The sequence below is a fragment of the Rhamphochromis longiceps genome, linkage group LG12, assembly GCF_057381845.1.
Source record: "Rhamphochromis longiceps isolate RC_006_pf linkage group LG12, R_longiceps_female_GT1.1, whole genome shotgun sequence".
Lineage (NCBI taxonomy): Eukaryota > Metazoa > Chordata > Actinopteri > Cichliformes > Cichlidae > Rhamphochromis > Rhamphochromis longiceps.
The window spans coordinates 37905005-37920796 of NC_140568.1; the positions used below are offsets into that span (position 1 = coordinate 37905005).

At 41.2% G+C, this 15792-nt stretch overlaps 1 protein-coding gene across 3 annotated transcripts in view; it reads left to right on the forward strand.

Moving 5' to 3' along the window:
- Positions 1–15792, forward strand: part of camsap1b (calmodulin regulated spectrin-associated protein 1b) — a 30843-nt gene that overhangs the window by 10718 nt on the left and 4333 nt on the right. For 2 of the 3 annotated variants that reach the window (XM_085426229.1, XM_085426230.1), the window contains exons 4-17: positions 3284–3445; positions 4618–4698; positions 7736–7877; positions 8146–8285; positions 8362–8458; positions 9447–9603; positions 9976–10058; positions 10177–10264; positions 10475–12776; positions 13112–13248; positions 13333–13547; positions 14558–14660; positions 14821–14930; positions 15211–15329. In XM_085426229.1, coding sequence (XP_085282355.1) covers positions 3284–3445; positions 4618–4698; positions 7736–7877; positions 8146–8285; positions 8362–8458; positions 9447–9603; positions 9976–10058; positions 10177–10264; positions 10475–12776; positions 13112–13248; positions 13333–13547; positions 14558–14660; positions 14821–14930; positions 15211–15329 — 3936 coding nt within the window. The remainder of the gene's footprint in view (positions 1–3283; positions 3446–4617; positions 4699–7735; positions 7878–8145; positions 8286–8361; positions 8459–9446; positions 9604–9975; positions 10059–10176; positions 10265–10474; positions 12777–13111; positions 13249–13332; positions 13548–14557; positions 14661–14820; positions 14931–15210; positions 15330–15792) is intronic. The other variant, XM_085426232.1, reaches the window with a different exon arrangement.

Below are 15792 nucleotides of genomic sequence, written 5' to 3' on the forward strand. Positions count from 1 at the left end.
TCTCAAGCTTTCTACTTAGCAAAATGGTAAAGATGTTGGTGACTGGGTACTTGCCCTGTTGACCCATTTAGTTGTCTTGAGGCAAGTGTAATCCTTGTAAGATTTTCACAGATCACCTCATAATGAGGTTAAATGCCCTCTGCATTTATTCCACATCTGCACAGCTTGAGTCACCATGGCAGATCCGTGTGAATGAATGCAGAACCCTTGGTGATGAAATACGATGTATCACACTTTAACTAAGAGCACTCCACACAGGATAGGACGAACACCAACAGCCTCATTTGCTCTTAGACATCTCCCTGCTTCCTACCCCTTTGTTACCATGGAAACCAGCAGTGGTGTAGAGCAGGCCTTTCCTCTGCAGGCTGGCTCCTAAGTGATGTACGTCTGCTTTTCCTCCCAGCAGTCTGATACAATAATCCAGGCAGGCCGGTATGTAAGCGGCCAGACACAAAGCCAAGTGAGGATGTCAGAAAATCCTGAACAGGACACCACTTATCTGTGACAGACTGTTGAAACCCCCACTGCCATATTGCTGACTTGACAAGGTGTTTCCATAGCAACCTGTGTTTTCCTACTTTGTGTGTCTGTTTAAATGAAGGGGATCCTACACCTACAGACACTTCCTCTGCACCTTGCCTGTCTCTTTTTTGGGAAACAGCTGGGGCTTGAAAAATCCTGTGAAGCTACCCTTTGTTGTAGACCAATTTATACTATAGTGTGTGCGCACACATGGTCAGTGTGTACACACAGAGCTTGGGGCACCAGCAGCCCCTGCTCCACATGGGGCTACATGCTGCATTGTTGAAGGCCGTGGTGTTATAGGAGAACAAAAGATTGAACATCTTACACTTTCATGTATCCTAAATATGCTATTTTGATGTTATTTAATGTCAAGTTTAAATATGTGTTGTTGTTTTCTGCTGACCACATTGGATGTTTTAAATTGAATTCAGTATGTATTTGTTCAGAATCAATGGGCTTTAATTATAGTGTAGTTAGGGTAAAGAATAATATTGGGGGGGTTCCTCTCTGCTCTTGTAGTATTATATCCTGCTAAGACTTTGAGCCATTTTAAATTTTGGAGAATTTAGTCAGGGTTTTCCTGCCCCACATGCAGAACAAAAATGAAAGGGCTGTCTTTCTTACCCTTTACGCTGTTGTAAGTAATAAGTGTGGTTCAGCCAAGAGAGCTGCCTGATTTGGCAAATTAGAGCAAAAGTCTCACTCCATCGACAAATGTTTACGTTTTTTACCCCTCGGCCTATTATGTTATGTTATGTTCATTGGTGTCCAAGGAAGCATTTGAACCACAAAAAACTAAAAGGGCTCCTAAAACTGTTGTAGGTACAGTGGTTGCCTCCGTCCCCAGACCTCGCTCTATGATTCTCTCAGTATTCAAAGATTCAGATGTTTGCAAATAATTCTCAACAAACCCTAAAAGCCCCCAAAATGGTATTTAGGTCAGCTCTACCCTTTAGTTGGCTTCTTTCATGAAAACGTTTTAGTCTGGTTTTGAGACCAAGAGCTACCAGAGCTAAGCGGTTTTTAGATTCCCGTATGCACAATAGTCATCCCTACTTTGTTTTCTTAACTTTTCCATGTCTCAGACAATACCATGTTAGTTTGTTTGGAAATGTATTTTAGTGTTGTTTGTGTTCATGTAGGTCATGCAGTGGAGAAAGCTCTGAATAGCTCTCATTTGTTATGTTAACAAGCCTAATCTCTGTGCACTTCCATCACCAATTGGATTAAGCTAGCAGTGTGTTGCACAAAGCACTGCTTGAAACTTGTGTGTGTTGTTATATATGTGTTTTGTAATAGTTTTGTTATAGTTTCAGGTGCTGCCTGTGATGTTTTACATAAGTAACAATACTTAGTAGTGGACTTTTACAAAATAAAGATTCACTAGCCAAAGGGAATTTAAGATTCCCTGGTATTTGATTGGATCTAATTAGCACTCTGACCATCGAGGATCAATATTTTGACTTTTAGGCATCAGCTGTCGGCTCGCTGGGTGATGGGATGCCCCTGCTGGGCCTCTTGATTGCATTAGGAGTTGAAGAGCGGGTTTAACATTGGACACCTACTGTGCCGACTGAGAGACTTCAGCTTTGATTAAGCCATTGTGGTTATTTAAAGCTTCACACTTGTTTAAGAACCTCCTGGCCGTACCACTGAAGCCACGGATAGCAACATTATTTAATAAGTCTATTCTGTGTATTCACAGATGTTAGTGGTTGTTAAATAGTAGGACGCTTAGTCATTACTAACTTTTAAAACAATATAGGTGCTGCATGAATGGATGGAAGATGAGTTGTGGATTACTAAAGCATATATAGAAAAGCTCTGTTAAGGCTCCAAAAGAAATGTTTGAAGTGTGATAAACTATGTGACGTGAGAGAACCCTGGAGCGCTATGGCAATAAAGAAGGAGAAAGTCCAAGTGAAGAAACAGAATCAGTTGTGTCTAGAGAGGATCCCAGAAAAGGGACGGCTTTCTAAGGTGTTCCCACCAAAGTGATGACAGTTAAAAAAGCGAACAAAAAAGCAGCAACGCTCCAGCGGAAACAGTGGAAGTTCTGAATATCGTTTCCTCTCAGACACTCGCTGTGACTCAAGTAAGAAAAATAAATAAATAAAACAGTTTTGACATCAAAGTTGATACGAAGAAAGACTAACACACAAAAAGGAGACGGGTGGAAGACGAGAAGCGTCTCGGGCTGTTTCTCATCTCAGTTTGAGATGAGAAAATCCCTACCAAAAAACCCCAACCCCCCCCCCCCCCCAAACAATCCAATCCAGATTTTCCTGTGTCTGTGGGATGGTGTGACGAAATTAGCCAATGAATGATGACACCCAGCATTAATATGTAGTTTTTATGATAATTTAACATATGGTGTTATGAGACAAGGAACATTAAAATTAAAAAGGTTAATGGCTGCAACATTTAGTTTTTTTTCCTCTTTCCAAGCAGTTGCATATTTTATAGAAGTGAAATACTGAGTGTTTTGTGGCTTTTAGTGTCTTTGAAAACTGTAAATGATTACCAAAAAAATACCTCTTGTTCTGCTGCATCGGTGATGATTGTGCTAATTTAGAAAAGTGTATGTTAAAAGAACCCTGCTATAGGTGCCTAGGTTCCGTATAATCATCTACCTAACACTTTGTAATGTTTTATGTTTTGGGAACTTTAAAATTTCTGCCTGTTTGCATTGGAATCTGAAAAAAAATACAGCAGGATTGAATTGCCATGTGCTCTGCTCTTGACTTTCACTCAGAGTGCTCACATGCCCATGATCGATGCCCTGATGATGGCTTACACAGTGGAGATGATCAGCATAGAGAAAGTGGTGGCCTCTGTCAAGCGCTTCTCTACCTTCAGTGCCTCTAAGGAGCTGCCCTTTGACCTGGAGGATGCTATGGTTTTCTGGATCAACAAGGTATAGACACTCATGACCCAGATAAGACACACAGCAGGATATTATCATCATTATTATTAAACTCTTTCACAACAAATCTTGTTTAGGCTTTTTATCCTCTAAAATCCAGCTGGCTTTATTCCTGGGGCTCTGAATAAAGTGGTCCACTTATGTCATTGATGATTGGATATAGTCCAATAGACAGGAGTCTAGGTCTGTTACACGCACAGACTCAAGTTCATGTTGTAGTTGTCTTTTGAAAGAACATTGTCAGTCTATGGGAGATGGGGGATATAATCCTAAAATATTTTTTCCACATGCCAGAATGCACATTTTGTTTTTATCATCTTGGAAATTTTAATCTAATTATTCTGATATTAACTGTGATATAAATCTCTTTATTCATGAGACTAAGAATATGTTCTTTAGTCTACTAGCGCAATATTTAAATGGATTACATTTTTTTTAGATTAAATTTCAGAAAAGCAATTTGTTCTAACATTGTCAAGTTTTCGTCAAGGAAATTCTGACCTGATTAGCAATTTCTCACTAGGCAGTTGTTTAATTTTGCTCCAAATGCCTCACTAACTAACTGCTATATCCAGAAAGCTCTTCTCTAAGGTTACTGGCCACTATTAGCAAGAAACTTATCGCAAAAAAGTATATGGCAACCTCTTTGCAAATGTTTTGTCCCTAGCAGATTGCCGTGGTTATCTATCATTTGTACGGATTACTTACCAAGCTGTTGTGAATTTGTGAAAAGTGCACCGCATACCTGAAACTGAAACAAGTTGCTTTCAAAGTGAAATGTTTTGGTTATAGGCTGGGGTGCAGCTTTTATTTTGAAAGTGAATGTTTTGTTTCTGCCTTGCATCACACTTCAAATTTCACTACAGATGTCATTCAAGCAAACTACAGGCAAGCATAGAACTCTATTTCTAATCAAAATATCCACAAGGAGGTTTTTGTTGCTACATCCTCTTTGTCAATGATTTCATCCACTGTCAGCCAGCAACTCACGGGAACAATTTTCCAAACAGTAGCTTAATATGCAGTTTCCATTTGCATTCAGTGGTCGCCAGATAGTTGCTAACCGGTTCCTAGCCCTCTATTACCATTCAGTAGTGTGGTTTATTGACTCCATGCAAACATACTAATAATTGTTTTGTTATTCTTTTTTTTTTCTTCTGCAGGTAAACATGAAGATGAGGGAGATTGCAGAAAGGGAGCACAAAGTCAAGCACCACCCACTGGAGTCCCCTAGCCATCAAAAGGTAAAGCCACTCAAAATAGGTTCCTTTATTAGAAATCTCCATGTCTTATCCAGGTGTGTCAAGCAATCAGTTGTTTCAAAACAGCAACAGCATCCTTAGCGCTCACATGAATGTTTCTCCCTAATGGCGTTTTGATGTTGTTCTGACCTTCCTCTACTCTTATCTGTTTAAACTGGAAGCAGATCCAATCCTTTTGTCTCTGACCTCTGACGTGTTAACCTTTCTGCTCCTGTTCCTCATCTGTCCCTCCTTCCCCCTTCTCTTATCCCTGCAAACTGGATAGTCTCCCTCCAAATGGTATTGGAAGCTAGTCCCTGTAAGTTGGATGCCAGGCCCCATAACCCCATTTTCTTCCCCCTCTGCCCTTTGCACGCATAGTTCTGTGTTGATGTGTGCGCACACTCCTCCATGGCTCATTCAAGCTCATTACGTGCTACATGTAGCCAGCGTGTCAGCAGGGGGGAGAAGGCTGACAGCTAGTTTGTTTCTTTTTTTCCCCCTTGTGGCAAATATGTCACTAAGGTGTAAGGTTATTCTAACCTTTGTGTCCAAACTTTTTTTTCCTCTAAGCTATGCAGTGTGTGCTACCTCATTTCAAGCTCAAGTAGGCCATGTGGATTCTCTGTGCGCAGATGTGTGTGGTATTTGCTTGCCTAGTGAGAATACGAGAAAAATCCATGCCTACACCTCTCCTTTGCTTTGCAGACCCATTACTGGCCACATTCTCTCACTGATCTGCTTTGTCATTCTCCCTCCAGTTTCTCTCTTCTGCTCTCACGCACTGTTTTCCTATATGCCCACAATCTCCTGACAGTATCTCTGCTCTGTGTATCAGCCTGATGTCATGCACGAGCTGGCCCACTGCATGCTGGGGCCAGAGGAACTCTCCGAAGCGGTACAGTGATCCCTCCTAGTCAGGAGACTCACTAACGTAGAACGTGTCCTGTAGTACAGCTTCTTGTTTGGTTGTTCGTTTCACCCGTGACTTGTGACAACAACTGCCCCAGCATAGTTTTGTGGAATACCCTCCATGAGCGAGATTAAAGTTCATTTTAAGCTGTTTTATGCTGATTACAATTTTTTTTTTTTTTTTTTTTTTTTGTTTGTTTGTGTTTTATTTACTCTAAGTAGTGCCTAGAATCTCTGGACTTGAATTTGGATTTAAACTATATATATTTCTGAGAATTCAAGCAATGTTGGATTTTCTGAATTCTAATGGAATATATTTTTAATTAATTAGGCAAAGCTATACAGTATAAAGTTGGCTGTTTTGGTGAAGGCTGTTAGTAGGGCTGTTCGATATAATGATATATATCGGATGACGATATAAAAACGTCTATCGTTTCATTTTACGCTATCGTTTGTTTCGTGGTGTCGCAAAATAAACTGTTTACGGCAATATTTTTTCATCGTTTTGATGGTCACTGTAGTGGCTATATTAATTTCCTAAAGTTCTCTCTTTCTCTTATATTTAATATAACAACACTACGGACGGACAAGCGCCTGTTTTTATGCGTTGCCGTTAGCAACAACGACGGTAAAACCATCGCGTGTCTGCTTGTTTATTTTCCACATAAACCTTTCGCAATAAAGCTCTAGATCCTGTTGAGACTTTTCAAAATAAACTGAATCACGTGAAATAGTATGCAGAATATTGACGGATGAGAGGCAAAAAAAGAACCAACAGGTGCTAAAAAATAGTAAGAAAACGGCGGCCGTTACAACTTATGTCTAAAAATATATAGTTTCACGCATCAGTTAAAACACTCGACTCCAGGTACACTACACCCAGCTGGAAACACTTCCCGCAAGTCGAGCTGCCCGAGAGTCACAGAATTTACAGAAAATGTTACATTTTTGTGATTTATATCGTTATTGGGACGATAGAATTCTTATATCGGGATATGAGATTTTGGTCATATCGCACAGCCCTAGCTGTTAGTATAACTAAATGTGGAACTATGCTTGAATTTATTATGTGTCATCTCCTTCTAAGTCGAAATTTAATATTATATCTGGAAAAGGTTATAGCTTCAGTTTTGCCCACTAAATTAAGCGGCATTTGCAGGACATGTGTACACACATGTGCACATAGGATGATGATGATGATGATGATGATGATGATAATAATAATAATAATAATAATAATAATAATAATAATAATAATAATCACCTTCCAGTTCTAGTTTTCCCTGTTCTAGTTTGCAGAGTTGACCTCTTCCTAACATGGAGGTAAATGTAGCACTACAAGTTAGTACATTGTACTTGGGCTTTCTGTCAGGTCTGGATGTATGTGATTTCATTTTTAGCTTCTAAAATGGGTGTGCATTTGTCTGTTTCATTTAATTAACTTGTTGCTATTCAATTTCCTCAGTGAGTTCCTGAAATGATTACCAGCTTCAAAGAGTAGGCATTCAAATAAATGTGACTTGGGAGGCTGAATTTCTGTATTAATGATACACTTGTTTCACAAAAAGTGAGCCAGTGATTAAAGCTGTTGACATTTGGGTCAGCTGGTTCGTGTTACCTGGTTTCACTGGTTTTCACCGCTGGTGGTCTGCTTGTCATTAAAGTCAATGGAAAACTGATCTTTTACTCTGTGCTCTTCATGTCACTGCTCTTTAACACCTTCACCTTCATCTTCTCACAGTTAACCAGGTCTCAAGGATTCTCCCTCGATTGGGTGATCATGGTGCCTCTGGGGCTTTTGTCATTCGGAACCATCTTTAACAGACTTCACTAAACGTGCTGTTGATCAATTTAAATGAAGCCTTTAACTGGTGCTTTCATTACAAATGCCATTTTACTGTGAAACCACTGGGGAGAACCTTGATCTGATGCTTAAATTAGTTCTAACATTAACTGGAAGAAAAACTTACACATCAGATGTTACTGTGATGTGAAAGAGATTTGTATTTGTGATATTAGTCACTCCATGTAGGATGTTTTGTGACGTGCCACTTGACTGGTAGTTCCAGGGATGTGTGTTGTGGCTTTTCTTCTCATAAAACCCTGATTCTCTCCCCCTGGTGGTTAGGTACGGTATCGTCGGGAACATGCTTCCGGTCGACAGCTGCCCTTCTTTCCATTGCTGGAAGATCTGATGAGGGATGTTTGTGATGGAGCTGCACTGCTCACTGTAGTCCATTACTACTGCTCCGATCTCATGAAGCTGGAAGGTATGATGCTCTTGCCTGTGTGTTTTCTTTCTCTGTCTCCCGAACACACACACACGTTCACTACTTGCATCTCACAAATCACTCTCAAATAATATTTTTCTATAGGGGCCAATAGACTTGCTCTACTTACATGCTCAATTTAATAACTGTGTGATGCTATTTTTGTCACTTGCTCATACTTACTCTCACTGTCCAGTCAGTGAGACATTTATAGCCATCATGTCATCAAGTTGTCCTGATCTGACCTGCTCTCTGTGCACCTGATTAGATATTTGCCTGAAGGAAGTCCCTTCTATCGCTGATAGCCTGTACAACATCCAGCTCCTCAGAGAATTTGCCAATGAGTACCTGAATAAAAGTTTCTATCTGACAACAGAGGACATGCTCTATTCACCGCCTGTGCTCAAGGTACAAAAAACTGTCAGATATTTGTACTGCAGAGTGAATTTTAAGTATTATAACGTGCCATCTGCTCTTTGTGTAGCACAATGTGATGGTGTTCATCGCTGAGCTGTTTTGGTGGTTTGAGACAGTAAAGCCAGAGTTTGTCCAGCCCAGAGACCTCCAGGAGTTTAAAGATCGTAAGTATTACAGTAGATTAAGTGAAGATTATTAAACTATTAAAGCCTATTAGAGAAGGAAGTATGCATATGTGGTGAATTACATTGTAGTGTTTCGTGGTCTCCCATGGTTAGGGCTGTGCGATATGACCAAAATCTCATATCCCGATATAAGAATTCTATCGTCCCGATAACGATATAAATCACAAAAATGTATCATTTTCTGTAAATTCTGTGAATCTCGGGCAGCTCGTCTTGCGGGAAGTGTTTCCCGCTGCGCGTCATGTAGCTGGAGTCGAGTGTTTTAACCGATGCATGAAACTATACATTTTTAGACATAAGTTGTAAAGGCCGCCGTTTTCTTTGAGTATTTATTACACGGCGTGCTGCGGGGAAAAGCCTGTTCTAATGTTTGAGTCTAAGGTTTATTTTTTAGCACCTGGCGGCTCTTTTTTTAATTCTCATCCGTAAATAATCTGCTCTTTCACGTGATTCAGTTTATTTTGAAAAGTCTCAACAGGATCTTGAGCTTTATTGTGAAAGGTTTATGTGGAACATAAACAAGCGGACACGTGATGCTGTTACCGTCGTTGTTGCTAACCACAACGCATAAAAACAGGCGCTTGTCCGTCCTTAATGTGGTTATATAAAATATAAGAGAAAGAGAGAACTTTAATAAATTAATATAGTCACTACAGTGACCATCAAAACGATGAAAAAATATTGCCGTAAACAGTTTATTTTGCGACACCACGAAACAAACGATAGCGTAAAATGAAACGATAGACGTTTCATCCGGTGTATATCGTTATATCGAACAGCCCTACCCATGGTCACAAAAATTGTATGGTACGCTGGTGTATCTTGAAATAAAACCTCTGGTCCAACCCTACAGAGTGCTCTGTGTCCTTAGAACTAAAGCTCAGTTGTTTTCCCAAGTACAGCTAGTTTAGTCATCCTCATCATTAATAGTCAGTTGTCAAGACCTTTGCCCTTGTCCTTTACTCAGCTCGAGCCATAGCTCATCCCAAGAGTGCCCGTCCATCAGTGCCCATCTCCAACGCCACCAAGCGAAGCTTCCTAGCTAGTCCTGGTATGGCCGACAACCAGAGCAGCCCTGAAGTCTGTAACAGGTACTTCCTGCACCCTGAAGACTCTGACCCCCTGTAAGTCTTTTCTCACTTTCCTTCTCATTCCACTTCATCATGATCCTGTCGTCTAAACAGTTACAATAGACCCACAAGGATGGGTAGATATGCAGGGATGGCTGTGTTTCGCTCTCATGTGTCCTTCACATCTAACCCTGTGTCTGATCACTTGTGTTAAGATGACCTTGTGCATGCTGTTGGACCTTGATTGTCTGTTATGTGGTAAAATACTGGGCTTTTCTAGTGAATATGCTAAAATATAATGAGATGTATCAGATTGGTTTAAAGTGGGTTTGGGTCCTATTGTCTGTACGATAAGATCCAAAACACACAAAACTAAGCTGTTCATAAATTTTCTGCCAACCTCTTGTTTCTTATTTTTGGTTGTAGTAAAGGGGGCCCAACTTTCAGTCCTTCACACCCACTTCTGCCCCTGCGACAGAGACAACAAAAGCAACAAGGAGACGATGCAGGTAAGATGAATCTTGATTTTATTTTTTTAAACATACATGCATTACCTGTATAGTAGGATTTAATAGTTCGGATTTAAGTCATGCTGACTTAAATCTGCACCTGTGTATTTCTGGGTAGGTTTGAGAAACCGCTCGAACTCCTTGACTCAGATGGACGGACAACAAGTCAGAGGCTCTGTAGTAGCATGGCCCGACAAGAGGCAGAGGTACTTGGAATAATTGCACTTTTAATCTAAAATAAAAGGCTTTCTTCATACAGCTAGTTGTGATTAACTTGTTTATGTGACCAGTGTAGGTCTTAACTGTGTAAGTAAGGCAAAAAATGAATAAAATTTTAAATTCTGTAAGGACTATTTATATTGTGCATATAGTACAGACTTTACAGCTGAGGTTATTCTCATGATCTCTTTCTGCAGACCAGTGTCCACAATGGGCCCTTATCTGTTGCACTCAGCCACTGACAGTGATGCAGACATAGCTTCTGGTGACAGCGTTAGTCTGGCTCGCTCAATTAGTAAGGACAGCCTGGCATCCAATGTCATCAATGTCACTCCCAAACACCAGACTTCTGTACACCAGCCATCACGTCCTCCAGTACGTAGAGTCAACGGCCACAGCCTTCTGACTAATGTCAATACGGAGGATGAGGAAGAAACTCTGGTGACCGTAGCCAAGAGCGATGGTCCTGCCATCTCCAAACGGGTTGAGGGGACACAATCAGCTGCTGTAATTGGATCCAAACCTTCCACTGACTCCAAATTGACACCAGATAGCTTTTACCTTGAACCACTAATGCCTGCCGTGCTCAAAACGGCTAAAGAGAAGTCTGTATGCCTAAACAAGGAGGAGGAGAGTGGTGAAGTGCCCCGGTCTGCAGGAAGGGGCTCTTTACGCAGAGAAAATGGATCTACATCTGCTGTTCGCAGGAAAGCTCCCTCCAATCTGAACCAAACATTTCCTCCTCCAGCTGAGGAAGGCTTGTCAGATGAGCCTGTTCAAAGTCAGGCAAGTCTCAGGCTAAGCAGCAGTGTGGAACCTTCCTCCAGGGACCCAGCTGAGGGTTTCTACTTGCATTCAGATTCTGAAGAACTAAAGCCTGGCAATGGTCAGGACGGTGACCTAGGGGACCTGGATGAGGAGGAAGAGGATTTGGATGAAGCCGCAACCACTAAAGAAACACTCTGGCCCAGGAAAGCCTTCAACGAGGAGGAAGAAGAATCAGCCAAACTCCAAGAAGACATGAATGTGAAAGAGCATGAAGACAAAGATATTAATGGTGGCAGCGGTCGTTCCAGCCCCTGTCTCAGCACACACTCCCAGGCCAGCAGCATGGCCAGTGGCAGCGTGCGCATGACCTCTTTTGCTGAGCGTAAAGCTCAGCAGCAGCGCTTTGGCAGCAACCATGACCTGCGCTCCAGTGCCTCCAGTTCCCAGAGGACCACTCCAGATGGATCAGAGTGCAGTGGCCCCCTGGCTTCCTCATGGAGGATTAAGAGGGACCAGAGCCCCTCTTCCCCCTTGGGAGGATCCTCTCGTACAGGCAGTGGCGGTGCAAATGTATTGGCTTCTGAACTGGTCCAGCTCAGAATGCAGCTGGAAGAGAAGCGGCGTGCCATTGAGCATCAGAAGAAGAAGATGGAAGTACTGTCAGCGAGACAGAGACAGAAGCTGGGAAAAGCAGCCTTTCTGCATATAGTAAAGAAAGGTGGAGGAAGGAGTGACACATTACCCAACCCACTCAAAGCTGACATCTCTAAAGATGAGCTCAATGGGGAGAAAGGACCATCAAGTAAAGATGATATGTGTGTTGATACCATGAGAGGGGAGAAGGAAGTGGATGAGACCACCCCGTCTGGTGCCTTAGAAGCAGAAAAGAAAGGGAACGGTGGAAGCTTCTATCTGGATGAAGATTTGGACCTGAATGAGTGCAGTCGCTCTATCGACCTGCTAAATGAAGCTATTGGCAGCATCCAGCAACAAATGATGCAGCTTTCACTGCAGCAGGAGATGTTGATGAAACAGAATGTACAGTCCCCACCTGGTGCAGCTCCACCTCCTGCTCAAACCAGCGACAAAAACGGAGATTCCAAGACTGGAGCAGGCTTTCACTTTGTGGAGCATCTTTCTGGCACTAGCACCGCTCCAACCAGGAAACCCCCCAAACTAAGCTCTGGCCGAAGCGCCAGATCCAAACCATCAGAGCTAAAGATGGCCAAGGAGCAGAGCCGCCAGACCACCAGGACCCTCACACCCACCCAGAGTGGATCAGAGACATTGCCACACCCAAAGCATTCAGCTGGGGGCAGGTCCCCCAGGACTGAGCAGCCCGACAGTCCCAGAAACCCCACAGTAGTGGAGACAGTTGACAAGCCAGGATCTGGCCACGTTCGGAGTGCCACCTTCCGACTTCATGATGAAGCAAACATTCGCTTGCCGACCAGAGTGGACCTGACATCACTGGCTCCTCCAGAAGTGCCCTTTGATGAGTGCCTGTCCAGCAACACCAGAGAGTCTGAGCTCAACTCTTCAGACGGTTCAGGGAAAGAGAATATACCATCAGATGAGGCGCAACGCAACAAAACCCACCTCATTGAGGTTGATCTGTCAGAGCTGAAGGCACCTGAAGAAGAAGAAGAAGAAGAAGAGGGGGGTGTTGAGGACAAAACAACAGAGAGAGATGATGGAGAGCAGAAGTCAGTCCTGGGCTTCTTCTTCAAGGTAAAAATAAATAACAGGCATCCTCAAGTGTCTATTAATTCCCTAATACACTCTTTCAATTATAAATGATTAACATAAATAGTTTTTCACATTGACACACATTTTATAATTTCATATTTTGCTGATTAAAAAAAATATTTGAAATGCAAATTATATTTATTCGTATTTATACTTTGAATTTGTAATCTTTTGCTTGTTTTTGTTTGGCCAAATGGAAAAAGTGATTCTAATTATTAAATAACCAGATTGCATAGTTTTCAGTTTTGATGTTTAACCACATTTGTTATTATTTGCAGATTTAATACATTGTTCTATTATATTTTTCCATGTTCTAGGATGAGCAGAAAGCGGAGGATGAGCTCGCTAAGAAGAGAGCAGCGTTTTTGCTGAAGCAGCAGAAGAAAGCAGAGGAGGCTCGACTACGTAAACAACAACTAGAGGCCGAATCTGAGCTCAAACGTGACGAAGCCAGGTACATTATTTTCACACTGACATCGATTTCCAATTTATTTGTTAGGAAAATTACTAAAATTCCAGTGTTTGGTGCCAACACTAGGCGGAAAGCCGAGGAGGATCGTTTGCGTAAAGAGGAGGAGAAGACACGGCGAGAGCTGATAAAGCAAGAGTATCTGCGGAGGAAGCAACAAGAGATGTTTGAGGAACAAGGCCTTGTGAAGCCCAAAACTCCCAAACCGAAGCAGAAGCACAGACCCAAGTCTGTCCTCAGAGAGGAATCCTCCAGCGATAATTTCTCCAAGTGCTCTTCTACAGGTAAGACTGTTACATCACCACTTTGACATTTAGCTAAAAATCAGTTTTTCTGTAAATGTCACAGCATGGTGCGCTTCATTTGTTTTTCCAGCTGAGCTGTGGGGTACATTGACTGACTGTGGGCTATTTTTTATTTTCTTTTATTTTTTACTAATAATTATATGTTCCACACTTACTGTTTATGACACTAATATTATTTGATTTTTAGAGTATTGAGACATTTTGGTTCTCAGGCTGATTTTAAAATTTCATTTTTATGCACAGTCTAGAACCAAAACTCAGAAGGGTTGAAGCTGAGTGGTTTTTGGAGGGCTTTTGTTCAAAATAAAAGACTGAATTACTCAGTAGGTTTTCAGGTAAAACTTTCTCATTTAAAACACTATTGATAGAAATGACAACCTTGAGTTGGGCATACTTTTTTTTTTTTAAGTTTCTCTCATCCTGATTGGCCGATTCATTTAAGCTCACGCAGGCCTTTTCCCAAACACTTTAGACTACAGGCCACATTTAACCATACGTTTGTGCTTTATTCTATACACGTTAGCACCTCCTGTATGTCTTTGGACTGATGTAGCCTACACCTTGTTTGATTGTAGCGTTACAAATAAATGTGTATATCTGGAACTGGATCAGAAAGTTCAATATTCATTTCATCAGATATGATGAAACAGTTTCTCGTGGTCTGTGAGTCATCAAAGTACTTTTTGGCAAAGTCCCACCATTTCTTTAGGTCACTTGACCCTGATGGCCCCCTCTAACGGAGTATGAAGATGGTTAGACCATGGCTCTTGTCCCAAACTACTGAGATCTAGGAAAAAACAGGCTAAAGAGCTCTTCTCCCTATATCATCTATAAAAGTGTTGGTTTTTACTGAAACAAAGACCTTCTTAGAATCTGGTAATGGACTCATTATTCAGTATTGATAAAATATTGTAATTACATTTAAATGGGAAACAAAAACAACCAAACTTTTCCTACATTTTTCAAATGGTCTCTTTTGTTTTACATAGCTGACAAACTGAGTAACGCCCAGTCAGGCTCCAATCTGTCTCTCGCATCTGCCGCTACCAACGAGGCCGACAGCGTAAACTCTGGAGGTGCAGGCTCCCAGCGGTAAATTTCCCAGACTCTTTCTTTCATGTGTTTACTGTTTGTAAGAATTTGTTATATTATGCAAGTTTAGGATTTGCTGTCTATATTCACATTGTTTTGTTACCCAAGAAGCCCTCTGTCATGATTATTGATCCACCCATTCATGTGCCATTGTGTCCAGCTGTGACTCTGTGGAGTCATTTCCAGGCAGTCGGAACAGTCGAGCTGCAGAGAGAGACTGGGACAACGGCTCCACCGCCTCTTCCATCACTTCCATGGCTGAATATACTGGCAAGTTTTTCTGTGATCTGTGATCAGTCTTTACTATGACTACAAATCTTTTATAGTTATTCATTGATTAGTGATAAACAGATCAATATATCAGTCTCGGAACATTTAAAATGATATGTGAATATCGCTGTTTTGGTCACTATATTTTTTTCTGAACATGCTAAGGAGATTTTTATTGGTCAGAAGCAACTGACACCTACTGTAGGTGTCGTAGCTGTAGTTAAATTTGCAGTCATCAGACTTAGTCCTCTGTTACATTTTCATGGCTTTTCTTCTGTAGGCCCCAAACTCTTCAAGGAGCCCAGTGCCAAGTCAAACAAGCCAATCATCCATAATGCAATCTCTCACTGCTGCCTGGCTGGCAAAGTCAACGAGCCCCAGAAGAACCAGATCCTAGAGGTTAGTGTGGGGTGGTATCAGCATGTAGTATAGTATTTCTAAAGATGCTGGTGGGATTTTGTTTGGTTTTGTTTGTCTGTTTGTTTTTTGGTGTGTGAGGAACAGTGTTGGTCAAGTTACTTGAAAAAAGTAATCAGTAACTAATTACTGATTACTCCCCCCAAAAAGTAATCCCGTTACTTTACTGATTACTTATTTTCAAAAGTAATTAATTACTTAGTTACTTAGTTACTTTTTAAAAACACGATTTACAACCTGAAGAGGTGATAAAGTGATAGATCTTTCAGCCCAATTCTACTTTTTCTACATAATCCATCATACAAAATGTAATCAAATGGAAAAGTCTCTTTTTTTAACTTGTTTTATCAGTTTTAATCTTTTAACTTTATGCATCAAGCAAAACATTTAATTATATGCAACATTCTCTGACTTGAATAAATTAGTTTAACATTTAAACCTATTT